Source organism: Pleurodeles waltl, chromosome 9, assembly GCF_031143425.1.
Source record: "Pleurodeles waltl isolate 20211129_DDA chromosome 9, aPleWal1.hap1.20221129, whole genome shotgun sequence".
Classification (NCBI taxonomy): Eukaryota; Metazoa; Chordata; class Amphibia; order Caudata; family Salamandridae; genus Pleurodeles; species Pleurodeles waltl.
Window position 1 is genome coordinate 122,252,490 of NC_090448.1, and position 23,611 is coordinate 122,276,100.

Below are 23,611 nucleotides of genomic sequence, written 5' to 3' on the forward strand. Positions count from 1 at the left end.
TCCCTCACCATCTACATTTGAGGAGACATTACGACTGGGTCTTGGTAGTGTTTTTAGTACTCTCCGACCTTCGACACCCAAACAGTGTTTTAAAATAGCTAACTTGCGCAAAGGTTCGGAAGCAACTCCTCCAATTGCCTCCAAGTATGTCTCAAAAGCTTTGCGCCAGTCTTCCCATGCCATACATGGTGGACCTGGACTCTGTAAAAATGTCACTGGCGCCAAAATAGATGACATATCCATGCTGCCACCTTATTAGTTTCCTACAATTATAGAATAAATACACAACTCATGAAACTCCCTTGTCTGTGTCGTTTTTTTTTTTTTTTTAAACGGGCTTGCAATAAATTCTGTTTATTTCACCAGTCTCTCTCTTTCTGCAGCCAATGCTGTGGTTGCTTGCATGCATACACCACCACGTAACGCTGTCGGTGCTGTAGCGTAGCTGTCGTGAAAGCAGTTCTGTTTATATTCCCCAGCAGTTCCTTGTTACGGCCGTTGCTGTGGTTACCAGCGTGCACACAACACCACGTCACGCTGTAGCGTTGTTGGCGTGATGACGTCTCCCAACAACCGTCACTGTTCCTCACTTGCTGCACGCGCGGTGTCTCGAGCCTTCCGCAGAAACACGGTAAGATTTTATCACAACTACTAAAAATGCCCCTTGTTGCTCCACGCACGCGTATAACTCATACCTTATTTGACGCGGCGTACTAGAATTATGTCGCTTTATACCATCCGCTCCTTTCTCTTCAAAATAACACCTTGCTGGATATTACTCCTGTTCGGCCTCTGCTGTACAACCCAGACCTGCGTACAAATGCCGCGCTTCTTCTTCTCATCTACCGAGGATTCGCCCTCCATTGGCAGGGGTTGACATAGACGCGAATTTCAAGGCTTTCTTCTGACATCCTCGTCGCCAATGTTAAGTTGTTAGGTAAATATAAATAAGCGATGCCAACCTTGTATGTGACAAGTCTTCTTTATTCAAGTAAACAGGAACAACCCCTGCCAGGGCTCAAGACCCATCCGGCTCCACCGTCTTTTCCGTTCCCCTCTCCCTCGTACTTCAAACCATCACATTCCAAACCCACGTTCTAACAACCCCGGACTGGTTACTAGGATACAACAAAGACTGATTTGTATATGGCTGCATCCAAACTAAATAACAATGGATTAAACCCAGATCTGTGACTGGGGGTGAGTGTTTGAAAGGTTTCAACACTCCGTCCATCATTTTATTCAGATACAGGGACTAACCTTCACCCACTGAAAGCAGTACCATGGTTCGATGTTAAGTTGACTGGGAGAACCAGATGTGTCGGAAATGGGGTGATGTGTTGTGCAGTCGAACATGGGGAGCTCCTGATCCTCACAGTAGCAGTGATGTACTGACACTGACAGCAATGCAGCATTCTCTATCCTTGCAGCAGACGCAATGCATCAATGTTGAAGGAGATGTGCTGGTTCCAATTGGCTCAACAGCGTTGATGCACTGGTTCAGGCAGTTGCAGAACTTTATACCCTCTTCCAAGGGCCCAGGACTGGATTGGCACCATTTGGCAGGACAAAAGCTGCAGAAAGCAAAGTCCAGGGGCTGCTGAAGTATGAAGAGTAGTCTTTGATGTCCCAGAGACCTCAGAAGAACAGAAGGCAAGCCATCAAGCTTTTGGAGTCACTTTAGTTCTAGTTTGGAAGGATTCAGGTTTATTCCTTTTCACTACCAGGCAAGGAGGCCAGCAGGCCAGCACAGCAGAGTGGAAATCCAGCAGGTTCCAGCAGAGTGAGTGACAATCTTTCAGTACCACTGCAGTCCTTCTTCCTGGCAGACTATCCACAGTTCCAGAAGTATACTGAGTTGGTGGTGCCTGAGGTCCAGTTCTCGTACCTGGTGGTGCCTTTGAAGTGGGGTAGACTTCAAAAAGAATCCTCTGAAGTGCACAGAGTCCATGCCCTGGCTCCCGACTCACTACAGGGAGGTATGCAGCCCTTTGTGGGATCAGGACGCAGCCTTTCAGGTAAGTGTCAGCTCCTCCAGGATGGCCGATCGGGCTGTAGATGATCTATCAGTCACACCAAAGCTACCTTTGTGCGTTGCTCTGCGAAGGGAGTGCACAAATGCCCATCTGTGATCCATCCATATATAGTATTCAAAGGCAGGCAGAGGGCACCTAGGCCCTCTTTACAACTTTGCCGCCCACCAAGTTGTAACCGCCTTGCGGCCGCCAATGCGGCCGCACTTTCGCGGTGGCCATTATGAGATCCCCACTGGGCCGGCGGGTGGAAACTCATGGGAGTCGGCTCCAAATGCAGCCGGCGGTGTTGCAGCCGTGCGACGGGTGCAGTTGCACCCGTCGTACTTTTCACTGTCTGCTGTGCAGACAGTGAAAAGCTGTGGCCCCGACTCCCCTTCCCACCAGTTCCTACTGCCATGAAAAGGCTGGCGGGAAGGGGACTCGTAGTCCCCTGGTCAGCGCTGCGGTCGTAATCACTGAGTTTGCACCGCCAGCCTGTTGGCGGTGCAACCTCCAAAACAGCCCTTGTGGTCTTTGACCGCCAGGGTTGTAATGAGGCCCTAAATGTTTAAAGCTAGAAAATGGCAACTTTCAAAAAGTGGCATTTTTAGTATTAGAGTATAAAATCCGACTTCAACTTCAGCTGGGATTTTAAATTGTGATTTGAGAGACACCAAACTTGGGTGTCCAATCCCTTCCCAATTGGAAGTTACACTTATGAACTGTAATAAGGTAATCCTAATGTTATCCTATGGAAGACACAGTCCTTGCAGTAGTGAAAAACAAATGTAAGAGTTTTTCACTACTAAGACATGTAAAACTTAAAAGTACATATCCCACTTTTTAAATATACTTCTACATGGCCTACCTTACGGTGACTTCTATGTTTTAAAAAAGAAGGTTTGGGTCTGGCAAGAGGGTTAAATTGCAATGTCGACATGGCAGGTTAAGCCGGCACGCACAGGCTCTGCAATGAAAGGCTTGTGTCATGTATGAAGGGCTACTGAAGTGAGTGGCTCAATCAATGTGACAGGCCCACCAGTAGTCTTTAATTTAAAAGCCTTGGGCACAGGTAGTGCGCTTTACTATGGATTTATAAGTAAATTAAATATGCCAATTGTGGATAAGCTAATGTTACCATGTTTTAAGCAGAGAGCACAAGCACTTTAGCATCGGGTAGTAGGGGTAAAGTGCCCAGAGTCCTAAAACCAACAAAAACAAGGTCAGTAAAACAGGAGGTCTGAAGGCAAAAAGTTGGGAGAAACCATACCAAGAATGCCAGGTCTGACAGCATCCATATTAAAATAAATGGTGTGTCACATGAAAATGTGGCATAACTACTTCACAGTATTAATTACATTCTAAAGTGAGTCAGTAAGCTCCATTTAAGTGCAAAATCATTAATTCATCACTTAATCTATGTATCATTTAGACTATCAGATTTAAAAAATAATTTTCATTTGCCAATACACGTTTGCACATTTGAAAAAAAACTTCTCTACTCAATACCCTTCCAAAGAGAAGCAGCTAAACAAGATTTACTGCTTCTGAGAAGAAGTTAGCAGGAGCTACTGAGAAGTCAACCCTACTAGGAATGTACATCGGGCAGATTGACGAGCAGGTACATCCCAGTCTCCTGTTGCCGAAATTTCCGAAATTTTAGATTTTGGCAGTTTAAGCACCTTTAGCACCACTTACAAGGGTACAGGTCTGGGTGGGCACCACTCGGAGGGCAGGACTCACTTCAGCCAGGGTCCAGGTGTAGGGTTCTAGTTGTTGGAGCTTGTTATATCCCTGATCATCAGAACACGAGACCAGGAAACTAGCCCTTAGAGTCACTCTGGTAGTCCTGCGTCCCAACAGCAATACAGTCCTCAAGCAGCAGGATTGTCCTCTGAAGTAGAAAGCATGCCTCAAACAGAAGGGCAGTCCTCTGAAGTACAATGCAGCCCTTATGAGTGCCCTTCGCATGTTCAGGAGTGAACTGAAGAGTGGTTCTGAGGGTCCTATTTTTTAACCGGTGTCAGCTTTGAAATGGACAAAAACTTCTGCAGTCCCCCCACAGATTGTTCTGTAACTTTCTTCCTTCCTGCCCTGGTTCCAGGATATCTGGATGATGAAAGGCTAGAATGTCCTTTGTGTGTGTGCTAAGGTGCCTTCTTTGTAATGTAAGTGAGTGAGGCTGTGCACAGCTCTACCCCTTCCATTTTGACAGGATGGCCCATCCTGCCAACCCTAGTCTCCCTTTGTGTCACTGTCTGGGAGGAATACACAAAGGCCATCTGTCATGCTAATCACAGTCATGTGAACCAGGACACAGGCTGCAGGAACCAAATCGTTAGAACAAAAAATGCAAACCTTCTAAAAGTGGCATTTCCAGAATTGTGCCTTAAAATCTGACTTTACTATTAAAGAGGATTTAAAATTACAATTTCTCAGAGGCCAAACATGCATTTCTACATGTTCCCGAACAAAAGTAATCACTTAGTAGAGGTACAAAGGCAACCCAATGTTATCCTGTGGGGGAGGTAGGCTGCGTAGTAGTAAAAAAATAAATTTAAGAGTTTTTCACTAACAGGACATGTGAAACGTGAAACTACATGTCCAACTTTATAAATATGCTGCACCCTGCCCTAAGGGTTTTAAGGGCCTACCCTAGGGGTGAGCTACATGTATTAAAAGGAAGATTTAGGCCTAGCAAAAGGCTTTATGCCAGGTTGAAACAGCAGTTTATAAATGCACATAGGCTATGGTGACAGACCTGAGATAAGTTTAAAAAGGCTACTTCAGTGGGTGGCACAATTAGTGCTGCAGGCCCACCAGTAGCATTTAATTTACAGGCCCTTGGTACATGTACCACTGTACTAGGGGCTTTCAAGTAAATTAAATGTGGCAATTTGTTGGAAGACAATGTTGTCATGTTCAAAGAAGTCAACAGACACACTTTAGCACTGTTTGGGAGGCAGTCCTAAAGCCAAAACACAGGTTCAGAAAACAGGAGAGCTCAAGGTTTGGGGTTGATCCAAAAGAGAGGGCCAAATCCAACCCTTGTTCCAGGAGATGTCAAAGGGAATTGCACCAGTTGGACTGGGTGCAGATAGCTTTATTCAATCTCTGTGTCTGAGTCACCATACAAGTGGGTTGTTAAAGTGTACTTGTGACAGTAGACCCTCCATCCCTCCAAGATACAGAATAAAAGGAATGTACCACAGATATAGTCCATACCAAAAATCAGTACCTACAGCCCTGTCAATGTACGGCAGGGTCTGCCTGGGTTATGGGGCAACCAGGCAATTCCTGATGGACTGGTCTCACAAGTCAGTGTGTGGGCCAGTATTTCTGTCTGTTTGTGGGTCTGTTTTATGGTCCGTTGGACCGGTGTTTTACTCAGTGTGACTTTACAAGGATATTCGGTCCAGTGTACAGAGTGTTATTATTTCTTTATGAAGGGAAGCTGTTTAGCACCAAGGAAAGTGGGAGGGCCTTCTGCCTAGAAAAATCACAATTTAGGTTGGGATAAATAATGGAACAACAGATGTAGCTCTAGAAGCTGCACCATTTGGCATCCCTTTCTACTTCATAGATATTTCAGCAGTCACAGGTGTGGGAAGGAGAGGAGCCATAAGTATCAGTCTGACATATTCATATCAGATCAACAGATGTACCTTGCTGGTTTCCCACTGACAGACAGATCTCGTAGAGGTCCAGAAAAAGGGAAGAGATGCAACCTTCCTCCAACATCATCCGTGCCTTCTGACTGATAAGTGCCATAACTAATTTCCTTAGCAGTGCCTGGGTCCTCTGTGGCATACGACGATGAGGAGAAGCAGATGTTTCCCCTGACCTTGCATGATTGTGGTTCTACATGAAAAAGAGTTCGTTCTTCAATCCATCTACACGTCTGGCTGATTTATGCATGTTATACAACCAAAGAAAGGTATCCCATAGATTAGTTTTTTCCTACATATCAGCCTTCATTTTCCTCCTGAATGCCTAAAAGTCCCAGTTTCTCCAGGTAGATGCTGAAGTTCACTGACACAAGCCTCAGAGCAGTATTTGAGTCATTCTATTGCCATAGTCAAGAGCACCCAAATTGCATCTATCCTTCTCCGCACTTCTTTTTAAGATGTGGGGCTCAGTAAGGAAGTGACAAGTACAGCAAGCATGTTGTGAAAAAGCCTCAGGTGTACAGACTAGGATGTCAAAGGGGAATTAGGAGGTAAATTTCAAACTAACTATTGCCGTATCAGTAGTGTTCATTACTGTTAGAAATTATGTTTCTGGTGGTCAAAGTATGCACATTGTAAAAGCAGGAACTACCACTCTAATCAAGGTAAGCTAGATGCACACTTCACAATCTTCGCTCACTACCTGGTAGTATGGCACAGAACAGTCAGGCTTATCTAAAGAGGCAGTATGTTAAGTATTTGTGCAGCACAGACACACATACTGTAACAGTATGAAGACACCACAAAAAATACTCCACACAGGGTTAAAAAAATTAATTAGATTTTTATGAATGAAACAAGACCAGAACACAAAAATCCAACAAGTAGAACCAGAGTTATGAATTTTTAAATAATAAATCAAAAAGTAGTGCTTAGAATTCAATAGCCCTTAGGAGTTACTTGTGGTCGCGCTAGACAGAGGTAAATCCAAAGCTCAGGCCGACCGTGATGGAGGAAAGGCCGGGTACAGAACCCACGCAGGGACTTCTGAAAAAGTACCTTGGATGGAGCAAGCATCAACCTTGAAGACTCAATGCATGGAGCAGGGGCGGAGATGCATCACTGTCGATCATAGAGATGTAGGTGATGTGTAGGTTCCGAACTGTACAGAGTTGAGGAAGCATCAAAGATCAAGTATCTATGGCCATTGAGGTGATGTGTCATCGAATCACAGGACTAGAGATGATACATTCAGCACAAAGTGATGCGTTAGCACCGAGCCACGCACAGTCGAAGATGCATCTGGGTCCGGGGACGATGCGCCATGAAGTCGGCAATGCAGTGTCCACAGCTCGGGCAGCAAGGCCTTGTCAAATGGAAGTGTTCCAGTTCCGATTGATGCAATGTCACCATTGCGTTGGTTTTCTCTCACTTCCAAGGGCCCAGGACTGGATTGGTACCACGTGGCAGAGCTGGATTCACAGCAGGAAAAGGCCAGGTGCTGGTTAGGAGTTGCAGGCTGTCTTTGAAGTCCCTGAGACTGCAGATGAACAGGGCGCAACCCAGCAAGCCCTTAGACTCACTCTGGTTTCAAGTGAGACGGGTCCAGTCCTTGACCTCATCAGGGCAGAGATCAGCAGGCAACAGGGCAGAGATCGCCAAAGCAGAAATCTGTCCTTACAGGGCAGCAGTCCAGCAGCGTTGTAATCCCTGTAGCACAGCAGTCCTTACTCCTGGCAAAGTTTTTCACAGGTCCAGTAGTGTACTGCCTTTGTAGGGTCAAAGGAACAGTACTTATACCCAGTTGTGCCTTTGAAGTGAGAGTGACTTCAAAGCAGGCCCTTGAGGTACACTGATCCCCTTTTCTTTCCAGCCCTGGCTCCAGATTATCAGTAGGGTGTAATCAGTCCTTTGTGTAGGACAGGGGACACTGCCTATTCAGGTGTAAGTGTCAGCTCCTCCTCTCTCTTCCTGTCCAGGAAAAGTTATCAGAATGCAGAAGAATACAGATAAGTTATCTGTCAAATCCACCCTTCCTGTGTTTGTGACTGTGTAGAGGGAATGCACAAAGTGTAGCTGTCACCCACCCCAGGCGTGTATTGGAGGCAAGCTGCAAGTACACAGAGCAGTATGAGCAGAGAAATGCCCACTTTCTAGTAGTGCCATTTCTAAAATAGTAATGTTAAATCCAACTTTACTATTAAAGAGGATTTATCATTACCATTCCAAAGATATGAAAAATGATTGAGCTATTCCTTTCTAATCAGGAATTACAATTTAAAAGGGTATTAAGATTAAAGATTTCCCAATGCTTGCCTATGAGCGGAGTAGGCCTCAGAGCAGTGAAAAATGAATGTAGCTGCTTGACATTAGAAATACATGTAAAACTTAAGAGTACGTATCCCATATTTTGCTTACACAAAACCCTGCCCTAAGGGCTACCTACGGCCTACCTTCTGGGTGACTTGTGTGTCATAAAAGGGGAGTTTGAGGCTTGGCAAGTAGTTTGAATGCTAAGTTGTAGCAGCAGTAAACTGCACACACAAGCCTGCAATGGCAGGTCTGAGACAGGTTTGAAAGGCTACTTGTGTGGGTGGTAAAATCAGGACTGCAAACCCATTAGTAGCATTTAGGATACAGGTCATAGATATCTGGTATACTAGTTTACAAGGGGCTTGCAAATAAACCAAACATGCCAATTGTGTGTACACCAATGTTATTATCTTTAGGGAAGAAGCACATGCAGTTTAGTACTGGTCAGCAATGGTAAAGTGCCCAGAGACCCGAGGCCAGCTAAAAGATATAGCAAAATGAGTAGGTAAGCAGGGAAATATTTGGGGGAAGACTACCCTAAGGATGCCAGCTCTAACAATTACTAAAATACTTCTTTTCTTGTCCCAGGATTCAATAGCCTTGCTCCTGCCCCAATGAAAGTTGTCCTCAATTTGGGAAATGGTCTAGCTTTCTTGTGGGACATTTGAGGACTGAGCCTGTTGTTTACACACACTCCCATCATTAATTGAAGCCACCATAGAAGGAGAGTGTAGCTGAGGTTTTTGGTGAAAGAAGATCATTTTTGGCACTGTGGTCCAGTCTTGAGAGATGAACTCAGCTCTAAATTTAGTGCTCGTACAAGGAAAAAACAATTGGAATAAAGATTTCCAGTAAATAATACAAATACTACTAGGTATTGTGTTTACATTACATTGTCCACAACTACTACCTTTCGTTTACCCATCTTTACTTACTCCTATCTACACCTCACCCCATGTTTGTTCTAATTTTAATTTTCTCCAGGTAAATGATGACATAGGTGTCATTCTAGACACCACTATCATCCCCACAATAGTGCCTGCCATGCACTAACAGAATACTGCTTAATTCATGCATAGAAGAGCAGCATCAAACAGCAAGTGGAATAGGGATGGGCCCCCGGGCACAACAACCACATGGGTAGGGCAGGAGCCTGAACACCCAAAATAAGCCAATTTGAAATGAAGAATAAACTGTTATCTTAGGTATAAGACCGGCTGCTGACGATATGGCGTTCACAGGCCAAGGGGACTTTGCGAATAAATCACTGGATGAGTCTCAGTGGTGGTGCTTGGACTGCCCTACACTTTATCTCTAAGGCAGCCCTCCCTCACTGTCTTTGCTGGAACACAGTTTAGTGAGAGTACTAAGTCTGTTGAATGTGCATATGCAGATGGGACTCACAGTATTAAAGCTTCTGAGATTGATGGGACGGGAGAGGGCCCCATTTAAGAAATTGTTGCTGAGAGGGCTATGAGGGGTACTGTGATTTACCCTGCTGAGGACGTGGGCTGTGCTCAGAACATGATGGGCCTACAATTCATAATTGGTGCACGCCCACATGATCCAGGGACAAAACCCCACCATTACAAGGCACATATCCTTGTCCAAGATGGACTGGATTTACTTAGGCGGTCTAAGTCAAGATCCAGGGCAGGAGGGTGCTGTTGCTGCCATGGTGTCCATAAAGGGTGGTGTTGGTAAGAATAAGGCTATAAGGGAAGCCCAGGGGAGAGACGATGCAAATATGGCTGAGACTGGTTTGGAAACTGAGGGGACAGAATGTTTTTGCTCAATGTCAGGTAGGTCAACTAACAACCCTGATCATTCAGAGGGTGATTCATTGAGCAGCATGTTAAGCATTGTGAATGATTGCAAATGGGATAGCTACCAGGGGCAAAAACACCTGGGGCCAGATGTATGTAGGTCAGGTTTTGTGACTTGCAAATTGCAAGACTTAGCAACTCACAATGTGTGAGTCGCAAAACTTGATGTACAACAGTGTCTCAGACACTGTTAGAGGTTCCCAAAGGGGATCTGCCTCATTAATTTCATGAGACAGGTCGCAATTTGTGACCCATTTGGGAATAGCTGCACTCACAGGGATGGTGGCCTGCTGGAGACAGCAGACCACCATGCCTGTGACTGCTTTTTAAATAAAGCAGTTTCTCTTTTTTAAATGCAGTCCATTTTCTTTAAAGGAATTACAAAAAAACAGAAAAGTTTCCTCTTCTTTTTTTCAGAGGCGACATTGGTCCATTGGAACACTGCCTGCGCTGAAAAAATGTTGGCACCCCCATTCACAAAGGGGAAGGGGACCCTTGGGGACCCTTTTCCATTTGCGAATGGTTACCACCAACTTGAAGTTGGTGGTAATCTACAAATGTTTTGCAACGCATTCTGCATACCACTTCAACTCGCTATTGGGAAGGGACATCCTTGGCAAACTCCTTCCTAATACCGACTCGCAAACCTATTTTGCGATTCAGTAAATGGTTTACCGAATAGCAAAATTGGATTTGTACATACCAAAATGCTTTTTTCTTGTAGCAAATGACCTGATTTTGTAAATCGGGCCATTTGTGACATGAAAATAGTTATGTACATCTGGCCCGTGGTCTATGGTGCAAAGGCTTCCTGTAAAGGTAAAAGCATTTTGGTGGACTGGCACTGGGGGTAATATAAAGTGGGATTTTATGACCACACAGCATGCCCTTGAGAGTCTAACTGTATCCTTAAATTGACAGTCTCAGAGTCTGGAAGGGGCAGTCGAATCATACACTAGGGCATCATGCTAAATTGGGAGGAGACCAACACCGACAATAGGAGAGCCTGGGTCATTACTACGAAGCTACATGGGGCACTATGTAAGATCAATAAAACTTGCTCAGAGATGGCAGAAATAATTTCTGTGGTGGAGGGCCAGGCAACATTATTAGAAACTAATCTTGTCTCAGTAAGGGAACAAACAGATGCACATGATTCGCAACTAGTGGAAGTGCAATGGAAGTTAGATGAGTTTGAGATCGCCAACAATTACATAACTTATTGATTCTTGGGATTGTGGAAGGTGCTGAGGGTAACAATATTCCAAGACTCTTAATTAAACTGTGTCAAGGTGTCTTCCTAGAACTTAAGGGTTGGAATGGGGAACATGAGATTTCATGGACACACAGCTATGCACTATTGATGGAACATGTGGACCGGAAAAGCGCACCATCAGGCTGAAACCCACAGCCAACATGTTTTTTTTTTTGGTAACTTTCTTCTTAGACAAGCAGTGTTTGAAAAAGACTACCCGGACTCCAAACATTGTGCGGATGTACATTCCTTTTTTGGGGAGCCTGATTTCTGTCACATTACATTAGAGCAATGTTGAAGAATGCACCAGCTGATAAAAACATTTCAGGATAAATAGTCTCAATCTTTTCTCCGTAACCCTGTGAGACTTATTTTTTCCCAAACTCCTGGTCTTTTTGCAAATGCTGCATATTGATACAATTAATGTCTAGGGCTTGAATGTTTGTTCTAGGTGGGCCTGGGTGGCTGAACGTTTGAGAACTCTGGGTGCGGACATCATGAGATTGAGTTATCAAAATGTCACACAACGCTGAAAGACACCTTGTTGCGCTGCATTGCATGAAGGATTTTTTGTGCAGGAAGGAACACCTTCCTGCACAAAACCAATCCTTGTAGGTTTTTATCTCTTTCTATGTGTGCTATAGATGCAGCACATGTAGAAAGAGGAAAAAAAAAAAAAAAAAAGATATTTCTCCTTGTTACACCCCCCAGTGGGAAAAAATTGCATTTTGATGAATTCCCAGGTCTACCACTCATGGTAAATCTGGGAATGTGCCATAATTCGTGAGAGGATGCATGGGAAGGCCCCCACTCCACCCATGGAGAGACTCCATGTGGAAGAGTAACGCAAGGCGGGGACTTGGACTGCCTTGCATTACTCTAGATTTACCAAGCCATGCAAGGTGGTCTTGCATGGATTGACAAATCTCATTCTAGGTTTGGGGTCACCCTGCATCCCCTTGTAAGGGCAACCCAAAACCATTCCCCCTTATGTTTACAGGAAACACACATAGTGGTGGCTAGGAAGGCCTTGTTAGAAACTATAGGATATACTCTCTTAGTTTGTACCACATAGAGCACTACCACGAGGAGGTGGTAATTTTAGACAAAAAAACATTTTGTGGCAAAGATGAGGTCCTCAGACAAGCTTGGGAAGTGGGTATTGGCGGAGTGTCAGATAGTGGACTTAAAGTTGACTATCTACTGCATTTACAGGTCTATTATGGATGAAGCTGCAGTCATTGAGTATCTGGGTGTGAACAGATCTCATGGCACTGCCCTTTATCACATGTGGAGATCCACTGCCTCATCTATGCTTGGGCTAGGGTGAATCCTCCTGATCCAGGTTATCATTTTTTTTTATCCTCACAGAAAGTATACTTGTCCTTTTTGGTATCACCCAGTTTCTTGAGGGAGGTGTCACTAGAGAAGTTTCCCAGACTCTTCTCGGACCACAACTATCTGATTCTTAAGTGTTGGATGATCCGTTAATCTAGAATATACAGATCATATAGATCATATGAAGGAGTGGCTGATAGATTTTATGAATAGAAAAAAGGGAGTGCAGAGTGCAGCTACAAGTATCATTTGGGAGTCTTTAAAAGCTAGTAATAAGGGGGAAACATTTAGCTTCAGCTTCCACAGCCAGAAGACACATCGAAATAGGTGTAAGGAATATTACAAGTGGTTGGCCAGACTTGAACTTGCCATGTTAAGGTCATAATTGAAGGACAGGAAGAGTGTGAGCTCTTCCATGGGATTGCAGTTACTGAGGCTAGCGTTACTGAGTCTAGAAAAATAGTGGAGAGATATCAAACATATAGGGCAGAAAGAAAGGGACACAACAATAGCGTAGGTAAGATCCTGGCACTGGGAATGTGGCAGAGAGATGTGCATAATGGCACCAATGCTATATAGGATAGGGGACGGCACCAAGTTAATACTCCAAAAACTATGTTAGGGTGTTTGAAAAATATTATCAAACACTCTATCAAAAAGATTTACACTCCACCCCAAGCAAGATGAAACAGTAAAGTAGCTTTGGATGCTCCTTTTACACTGGAGGAACTGAAAGAGGCTTTTGATACTCTGCCATCTGGGAAGGAATTGGGATTAGATCAAATCATGTTGGAGTTTTCTTGATTATTTTACCCAATGCTTTCAGGGAATGTGATTCCACCTTCTTGGAAGCTGTGTTGGGATCCTCAGTCCCAGCATCATGGACAGCCACCAACAGTGTTTTTTTTTTTTTTTTTAAAGTGAAGCCTACACTGAATCCTGTTCCTATAACCTGATTTTAATTATCAATACCAATGTAAAATTATACTGTAAGATACTAGGAATTTGTCTTAGCAGGGTCATAGATTAATTGCTTTGGCTTGGGCAGCATGGGTTTATCCTGGGCTGCAGCATCACATATCACATGGCCGTGGTACTCAGAACCCTATGGCAATGATCGTTCTCCATGCTGATGAAGAATTTTAACTGGTTGCATGGAGCTATCTTCTGCAGATTCTCAAAAGGTAGGGACTTGGTCCCGGCATTAAGACAGCTATAAGAATGTTATGTCACAATCCTATTGCTAGACTGCAAATGATGGGGAGGGAATCCGAGGTAAGTGTAATTACTAGAGAGACACAGCAGGGGTGCCTCTGCTCACCCCTCCTACCTTGCATTCTACACTAACATCCTGTTTCAAAGGTTTGAGAAAAATGAATCAATTAGGCCAATGACTGTAAATGGTTTTATCATTAAGGTGTTGCTGCTTGCCAATGTTGTAAGGCTTGTTACTTGTTGAGGCCATGGACTCCCAAAGAACTATAGGCAGGGTAGAAAGGGAGGTAGGAAGATTTAGCAACATTTCAGGCTACTGTCTGAACAATGGTAAGACCAAATAGTTGGCAATGAAGTAGTCTATTTTCCAGGTAGTGCTGTGCATCTGGGAGTTAATATCACAGCTAAGCTATAAGATAATTTGAAATTATTGTAATTATAATGAGTCATTGATGGCATTTGAAATGGTGAATTCTCAAATTACGTCATTAATGACTTCACAAACCACTTTATTAATGGTGTCACTGATGCAATTACATATTACACAGTCAGTTAAGGGAGCATAGTGCTATATAATAGCAGAGTTCTAGCTGGACTGACTGGCGGGAACGCATATTGCAATGTTTCTGCTGGTCAGCCTGGTGGGAACATTGTAACATGCTCGGGGGATGCCAGTGCCATGATGGTGGCATCCTCCCCGCGAGTTTGACGATCCTGTGGCGGGATCACCAAACTTGTAATGAGGGGCTATGTTTGAAGAGCACAGTATTTATATAAGATGTACTAAGCACAAATTAATAGTGTCCATCCAGGCAAGAGACAGATGGCCAACTTCACTTACGGCTGGATTTAAATCATGGAGTACAGTTTGTACTTCATCAGGGCAATAGAGTAAAATACTCAGTCACCTTGACTATCAATCAATCGTTCAATCAGAGTATTTGTAAAGCGCACTGTGAAGGTCTCAAGGTGCTGAGGGGAGGGGAGCTGCTACTGCTTGAACAGCCATTTCTTGAGGTGTCTTCTGAAGGTAAGTAGGTCCTGTGTTTGTCGCAGGTGGGTGGAAAGAGTGTTCCACGTCTTGGCGGTGAGGTGGGAGAAATATCAGCCACCGGCGGTCATTCTGTGGATGCGTGGGACGTGGCGAGGGCAAAGTTGGTGGAGCAAAGCTGTCAGGTCGGGGTGTAGAGACAGAGTACCCATCTTCCCCATTTCGAGACACCTGCCAGCCCACACTTCTAGTCACTGGCAGGAACCACCATCATGGCAGTTCCTGTCAATGTGTTAAAACTTTGACAGATGGCTCTGTCAAGCATAATGGACACCCGTCAACGTTTTTGCTGTTTTTAAAACAGGCTCCATCGATGAAACACAGAAGATCGCTACGGAGTACAATCTGTTCCAAACTCTAATTTAAGCCCATAATGTTATGGTTGGATATGTCAAGGGCTGGTACTTCAGTTTGTGACTGAAAATGTCATATTTGTTTAAGATGTATAGCACCGGAATGTACAGTGTTTGCATAAGGTGCCAGGTGTGATGGCCAAAATTATTAGCGCATGTTCAATCTTCCCACGGTGCACCTGATAGAGGGACAGTGGAAATGCATTACTGTAGATACTAAGGTTAAGGTAGTTTACATAGTCTATACGATTAAATTTGTTTAGGTTTAAGTTTTTAAGCTTTGAATAGTGTTTCATGATAAGATAACCCAATTATAAACTTTCACATTGAGAATAATATCTAATGAGAGTTAGGAAAGTCTATACATAATGTGAGTTGAAGGGACATAGAGAATACGGTATTTCAACTGTGGGTAAAGGTTATGGGGGTCATTCTGACCCCGGTGGGCAGCGGTTGCCGCCCGCCTGGAGGGAACCGCCATTTGGCCGCCCTGTGGTCAAAAGACCGCTGGGGCCATTCCGACATTCCCGCTGGGCCGGCGGGCGCTACCTAAGGTAGCGCCCGCCGGCCCAGCGGGATAGGGGCCTGCAACACTGAAGCCGGCTCCGAATGGAGCCGGCGGTGTTGCAGGTGTGCGACGGGTGCAGTTGCACCCGTCGTGCTTTTAACTGTCTGCTAGGAAGACAGTGAAAAGCAGGCTGGGGCCCTGTTAGGGGGCCCCTGCACTGCCCATGCCAGTGGCATGGGCAGTGCAGGGGCCCCCAGGGGCCACAGTACACCTGTTCCCGCCAGCCTGTTCCTGACGGTGATAACCGCCAGAAACAGGCTGGCTGTAAGGGGAGCGCCGCCATGGAGGATTCGGCCAGCTGGGGGAAACCGCCGGACCCGGTTTTCTGACCGCGGCTTTACCGCCGCGGTCAGAATGGGCCAGGAAGCAGCGCCAGCCTGTTGGCGGTGCTTCCGTCATTCTTGCCCTGGTGGTTTCAGACCGCCAGGGTCAGAATGACCCCCTATGTCTTTTAGGAGTGTGGAGTCTTCAGACCAGTAATGTTCGAGAAGGCTATTATCTAAAATAATCTGGCAGAATGAATGACATTTACGAGCCATCGGGCAAGTGTTAAATAAACCCTGTAAATTGTCTGCCACAGTGCCACTGACATGTAGTACGTTTTTGCTGATAACTCTTAATACACTTGAGCTACAAACTATTTGTTCAAATTTCGTAACAGACGGTCGGATCTGTAACAAGTGTGGTAAATCATTAACTGTATGACAAAAACACAGCCACTTGGCAGATTCAGTGTACAGGAGATGACAAAAACAAGATAAGTATCATAGGTAGAAGTACAAATATTTGAAAAGTTGCATGATACGTACCAAAGCTCTGGGGTGTGCCAGTATTTGTTTGGCGTGCTGAGGAAGAAAATGTTTAAAGTTTAATGGACGCATGAACAACAGCAGTCAAAAAGCTGTAATCCAGATGATTTAAATGAATGTAGGAGGCTCAGCGTACATTTTTTTTCACATTGGACATATTACACGGGCGCAGTTGCACCCTGTTCCCTAGACCTGTGATTCATGAATGAGGCTTACTCTAGCGTTGTCATTTTGCTTGAAATGTAAGAAGATTCTGCTTTTTGACTATAATATAGTGTATTTCATGGCATCAAAAGGACTATCATTTACTACTTGTTTTTTGCACCTTGAGTGTGTACTTCTGAGTTATGTATTATGTTCTAGAATGTATTTTCTCATTTTTTGATAGAAAAGGTTTTCGTGAAACAATGAAGAAGATAGGATATTGACTATCAATGAATACAGAATAAAGCACATTTTTGGCTGTGTTGTACTTTAGTCACAAGAATAATGATAGCCTTTCCTAACTTAATGTGTCACCATGCAGTCAAATATTTCCCGATTCCGGGCAACAAACTATTAAACATTTTTATTTTCCGAACGTCTAAAAGCAGCGACCACAAATCTTATCTGCTATCCACCTGTATGCAAAAAGTTCCAGATACATAACAACTGATTGCTATCTTCCTAAAATTCAGATATGTGTTTAGAATGATAGACTATTTCGCATGTTGAGACTTTGTGCAATTCATGAAACTTTTTGCTGAACAAGTTGAAAACATGGAAAATCTATGCTTTCTCTGTTTTAGCACAAGTGAATTGAATCTATGCAGATTTGAGGCCAGATGTAAGTAGCTTTAGGTTTGCGATTTCCTAATAGCGAATTTTTGCAATTTGCTATTAGGAAATCGCAAACTGCTATGTTATACAGTGTGTTTATCACTGTTTGCGATTCCCAATTGGTTGCAAGGGACCTGTTACTATTCATGAGGAAGGTCGCAATTTGCGACTCATTTAGAATTGGTGGCTGAGCTCAACAGACCACCATGTCTGTGACTGCTTTTTCAATAAAGAAGTTTTTTTTTGTAATGCAGCACATTTTCCTTAAAGGAAAACTGGATGCATCCCAAAACTAAAAAAGTAAAGTTTTCTTTTCATTTTGTAAGAGTAGACAGTGGTTCCCGGGACCACTGCACTCTCCTAAAAAAAATTGCACTCACATTCACAAAGGGAACCCTTGGGGACACCTTTCCGTTTGCGAATGGTTACCACCAGCTTGAAGTTGGTGGTAATTTGCAAATGGTTTAGCACCACATTTCCGGTCGGATAACATTCCTACATACCAGTGCAACTCGCTATTAGGAAGGGGTGCACTTGGCACGCCCCTTCCTAATAGCGACTCAAAACCCTATTTTGAGAGTCGGTAATATTTTACCGACTTGCAAAATAGGGTTGGTACATGGTACACAGCCATTTAGTGGTCGCAAAAGTCACATTTTGTCTGCATATAGTTCAGTAACTAACCTTAGTAGTGGTTGTTAGTTATGTCTATTCGACTTCCTGTAGCAGTTCATGGAACTTCCTGTCACTGTCAAAATCTATGGGTAGGCCTCAGGCCTCTCTATGCTGCTATGTTATTTAAGATAGCACCACATGCAGTAATCTTATAACAGGTCTCGGTAAGGCTCCATCACTGTTGTGCAGGTACCTCAATCTGCTTTTCATTAGTGCAAATCTATGCTCCATCACTGAGGTTTCTGTACAATCCACAGCTGCCCTCTGTAAGCCTAGAGGGGATTATGGCACACAAAGTCTAACTTTTAAAAAGTAACTTTTGTTATATGTTTAACAAAATCAAACTTTACCATTGAATTGTATATTTTATAAATATTAGTATTAGTTATTGAATCTTTTAGCCATCTTTACTATTTAATTGGATTTTTAATACATATTAAAAATAATGGTAGAATCATTTACGGAGCTTATCCAAAGTTAGCATAAATAGTGTTTTATTAAAAAGTTAGTTTTTCCACAGAGCCAGGTACATCGTTTTAATAAAAATTACACACTGTAGGCACCAAGACCCGTTTAGGGGTGGATTGTTTATTATTAAAAAGAAGTGTTCTTTCTGTTAAAAAGCGTTATATTGACAGATTTGCCTGCAGGGTCAAAAGCAGCAGCAGTCTTGCTACAAAGGTAGGTCTGGTGCCATATTTTCTTTGCCAGTCTAGTAGATGACCCACCATGTGCTGCTTTCCACAGGTGACACTTAACTTTCTTTCCATGCCATTGGTATATTTTTCTTCCTGCACTACATACCAAGGCTACTGTTTGTAACCAAGTATTTACATTTTGCCATTTAAAAAACATCAACTGCTACAGTAGCTTAAGCTAGTACTACAGGTCCTCAAGTCAAGCAGAAGCATTTGCTGTGGCTAGACTAATATTGCAGACACAAGTATGAGAGTGCTTCTGGTAGTAAGTTAATTCTATTCTATGCTGGGTGTTAGAGGTGGTAGTTTGAGACTGGTACTCTGTGAGGGGCATAAATATTCTCTCTAGCATGAGACTGCTATTCTGTGAGAGGTGATAGTGTTATATGATGAATAGGACTGCTGCACTGTGACAGTTGTGAGACAGCTCTCAGTAGTGCAAGGTAGTTAATGTGAAGGGTGTGACCAGTGTTTGTACTGTGGCTTCTAGTCTGTAAAGGGTGGTGTGGTTAATGCATACTGTCAGTGTGTCTGTGGGCTGCTCTTCGCATGCGCTATAGAAAAGCAAGACCAGTTTTGTCATTGCCTGTTTTTCAGTGGTAGCTTACATTTTGTCCACTTATTTTCAGCAATATGCAGGTTCGGAAGTTGGCATGGCCCTGCTGACCAAGCTACTTAGGTGTGAGCATTGCCATTGTTCTCTCTTGTTGAGTAGATTGTAGGCAGAATTGAGGGCAAGGCCAGGAGAGGCTCAGAAAAAATGGATGGCAGGAGTGTGAAGGATGACTGTACAGATAGTAGAGGAGTATGTTCACCCATCATTTAGGGGAACTCCATATCTGGATATCCATGCAAGTATCAGACTCCAGCCTTTGCTCTCTTTGGAGCAGTAGCAGCCCAACTTATGCCACAGATCCCAGGGGAGCTGTGCTGTGATATAATCTAATCAGCCATGCTATTGTCAGGAGTCCCAAGCATCGCCCTAACCCATACACAACAACATTAAGCCTAGCACAATAAGCCCAGGCTCTCAAAGAACTTCCCTGCTTTTGCTGCATTCTTACCATTAATGTTTGTATGGCATGATTGCAATTAGCCAAAGTTATGTTGGAAATTGCATCTACTGGTGACTGGGATTCAGCAGGGATTCAAAATGAACTGTGGGGTAACCCAATCTGAATATGGCTATTGAATGGGTTGGGGTACCTTCCTCTTTAAATAAAAATAAATTTTTTGACACCAACCTTTAATATCTAACAACCACCAACACTGCTCCCCTTCAATGCTACATATTACATTTTAGTACTCTGCCTAGGTTGAGAGGAACATTAGCTGCTTGACATGTACCTCTCCTATTCAGAATGTTGTTGCTCATTTTGATGTGTTGGCTCCATTAGAAGAAGTCAGAGTAGGCAGAGGGAAGCATAAGTATTAGGGTTTATTGTTGGCAATTGTGTTACTGGTTAAAGGGGTGAAACCTTACTCAAGCAGCAAAAACATCCCTAGAAAAGATCTTACCTCAACTTTATTGACCAGAGCAGGAGCTCCAGTAATTGCATTTTACCAAAGACGATGGTGGTCTCACACCTTCTTCACTGATAATATGTCCCAAGTATGACACATTTCTATCAGCCAGTTTACACTTTTTCCGTTCCACTGTTAGTCCTTTACTTTCCAAGACACTCAGCACTTTTTCCAGCCTCACATCTTGTTCCTCCCTGTTGTCCCCAAATACTAAGATATCATCCTGAAAACACATTATTCTATGTTCCTCCCCAAATATTCTATGCATCAAATGTTGAAAGGCAGCAGCAGCTGATGCCAAACCAAATGGCATTCACATGAATTGATACAACCCAAATGGTGAAATGAATGCTGTTAGTTTCCTGGATTCCGGTGTGAAGGAGATCCGGTGATTTGCTGCCAACAGGTCTATGGTCGAAAATCACATAGCACCCTTTAAGGACTCCACCATTTCAGTGATGTTTGGTGGAGGGAAGCGATCTCTGACGATGTTGTTATTCAAATGGCATTAGTCTATGCATAGAACAATGTTTCCACTGCTTTTGCCACCACCACCACCACCGGAGAAATCCAGTCCGAATTCTGAATCGATACAATGATGTCCATTTTTACAAACTTGTCTAATTCTCTCAAAATTTCTTCCCTTACCACCATTGTAATAATTTTTACTTTGTGTACTTTGGGAGTGGCCTCACTTTTCAGTAACATTTTGTGCTCAAATCCTCTTAGCATCCTCTTAGCATACCTAGGCATTTGCTGAAAACTGCAGGAAATGTATTTGCCATGGCATTACTTGCCAACTTTCTGTCACCCACTTTTTCCATGGTATTTGGATCCAGGACGATGTGTAAATTCCTCTGGTCAAGCCATTCTAAAACTGATGGTCCTTTTCCTGTCACATGAAGTTTGCCTCTTGAATGTCTATCTTTCAATGAGAATGGCAATCATCTAAAACCCAGCATGTCAATTTTCTAACCCACATAGCTTTCAGGATTGATATCAGGTGCTAAGAAATGTGAACCCATTTTTTCAGCAAATGTGTTCTTCCACACTTCCTCATTAACGATGGTAAAGGGTGAACCAGAGTCTGCATAAATATTTATGGATTTACCCCTTATAGTCATGTTGCATCATGGTTTATTCTTAGCATTGCTCTCATTTGTGCTCAGAACAAATTTGTCCTCCTGTAGGCTCTTGATACTGTCAAGTGTGGTCTCATTTTCAACATCACTCTCACTTGGGCTATTGTTTTCATATACACACTGGACGTTACGCCTTCTTTTCTTACATACTCTCGCAAAATGACCACTTAATCTGCAATTGCTACACTTCTGCTTCAGTACTGGGCAATTCTTGCTATGCACAAGATGCTTTTTGCTGTCACAACGATAAATTTATTATAATTTTTTTACTCTTTTGCTTTTCCTTGACAACACGTTCATGTTTGTTCTCATTTGCCTTGCGTGAAGTTATCTGATAAACACTGTCCCTCTCCTTATCAGATTCTTTCAATTCCATAGCACATCTCCCAGAGATTCTGCTTTACGGACGACTGCCATCACTTCTACAAGTGGTGAATCCCCAATTAGCCACAACTGTTCCTGAATTGCAGAATTTTGTGGGTGCATAAGCAATTGATCTCTTATGAAGTCATCATGTACATTTCCAAACTTCCAGTCAATAGATTTATTTTTAAAGTCTGCAACATAGTCATCACCTGGTACACCTTTGTTGTGTTTGCATTGAAAAAACTTAAATCTAGTGATACCAATACATACTTTAGGTGTAAAGTTGTTATCTAAATCCTGCAATGCTTCAGTGAAAGTATTTAGATCTCCACTTGCAGTGGCCTTCAGTTTGCAATTTAGATAAGCAAGTGGCTCAGTGTATTCCACGACAAGGACAAGTACTTAAGACCCAGTAACATTATACTTGTAGGTTAGAATATGACCAGCATACAATAAACTTGCACCTGTTTCCTGTGTATATATATCCCACATAGCATGTGGATGTATGTATATCCTGTCAAACAATAACCACATTTCCTCAAAGCAGTTTGTATTTCTGGTGTTGCTTCTTCTGACCAAAAAAAAAAAAAACAATGCCACAGTAAAGTTGTGTTTAGTCATGCTGAGTGACCCCATGCTCACGTTGTACTAGTGTGTCCAGAAATCCCTATTGATGTACACTAGTTTCTTTGCGAGTTTGTTGCTAGCCAATTTGTTTGCTTTGTGATTTGATACAGTAGCTCCCAGTGACTTGTGTTACGTTGCTTCCTTCTCTGCGAATCACAGGTGCGTGCACAGTCATGAATCAAGGAACTCACTGCTGCTCAAAAAATGCAGCCGATTAATGGTTCCTCGCGAGGCGGTGACAGTACTCTTTGAAACGTAGAAAATGAGGTTGAATTTTTGGCAGTATAAGGTTTATAGCTGCTCAATAATGCAGCCAAGTCTGTTGCTTACTGTTAAACCTGACAGTCTTAGGGTGGTCACCCCTAACATTTTGCCTGCCTCCCTCCACTTTTTAGATACTGTTCTTGCTGGTTTTAAGACTCTGCACACTTTACTACTGCTAACTAGTGCTAAAGTGCATATGCTTTCTCCATTTAAACATGGTAACATTGGTGAAATTGGACTATTTAATTTACTTGTAAGTCCCTAGTAGAATGCACTATATGTGCCCAGGGCCAATAGATTAAATGTTACTAGTGGGCCTGCAGCACTGATTGTGCCACCCACTTAGGTAGCCTCTCAACCTTGTCACAGGCCTGCCATTGCAAGGCCTGTGTGTGCAGTTTGACTGCAAATTCGTCTTGGCATTTAAAAGTACATGCCAAGCCTAAAACTCCCCTTTTTCTACATATAAGACACCTCTGCGGTATGCCCTAGGTAACCCATAGGGCAGAGTACTGTGTAGGCAAAAGGCAGGACACGTACCTGTGTAGTTTACATGTCCTTGGAAGTGTAAAACTCCTAAATTTGTTTTTACACTGCTGTGAGGCCTGCTCCCTTCATAGGCTAACATTGGGGCTGCCCTCATACATTGTTTGAGTTGTAGCTGCTGATCTGAAAGGAGTAGGAAGGTCATATTTAGTATGGTCAGAATGGTGATATAAAATCCTGCTGACTGGTGAAGTTGGATTTAGTATTGCTATTTTAGAAATGCCACTTTTAGAAAGTGAGCATTTCTCTTCACTTCAATCATTCTGTGCCTTAGGTTTAGTTGACAGCTCCTTGTGCATGCACTCAGACACACCCCAGACACAGGATACTCAGCCTAACTTGCATACATCTGCATTTTGAATGGGTCTTCCTGGGCTGGGAGGGTGGAGGGCCTGCCCTCACACAAAGGACTGCCACACCCCCTTCTGGGACCCTGGCAGACAGGATTGAGCTGAAAGGGGACCTGGTGCACTTCTAAGCCACTCTTTGAAGTCTCCACCACTTCAAAGGCACATTTGGGTATATAAACAGGGCCTCTG

The 23,611-nt window shown here is 43.4% G+C and overlaps 1 protein-coding gene across 2 annotated transcripts in view; it reads right to left on the minus strand.

Annotated features, from left to right (window-relative positions):
• The window catches only part of LOC138259003 (inter-alpha-trypsin inhibitor heavy chain H3-like), a 534,612-nt gene that overhangs the window by 85,111 nt on the left and 425,890 nt on the right, over positions 1–23,611 (minus strand). For both annotated transcript variants that reach the window (XM_069206380.1, XM_069206378.1), the window contains one exon: positions 16,412–16,447. In XM_069206380.1, the coding sequence (XP_069062481.1) occupies positions 16,412–16,447 (36 nt within the window). The remainder of the gene's footprint in view (positions 1–16,411; positions 16,448–23,611) is intronic.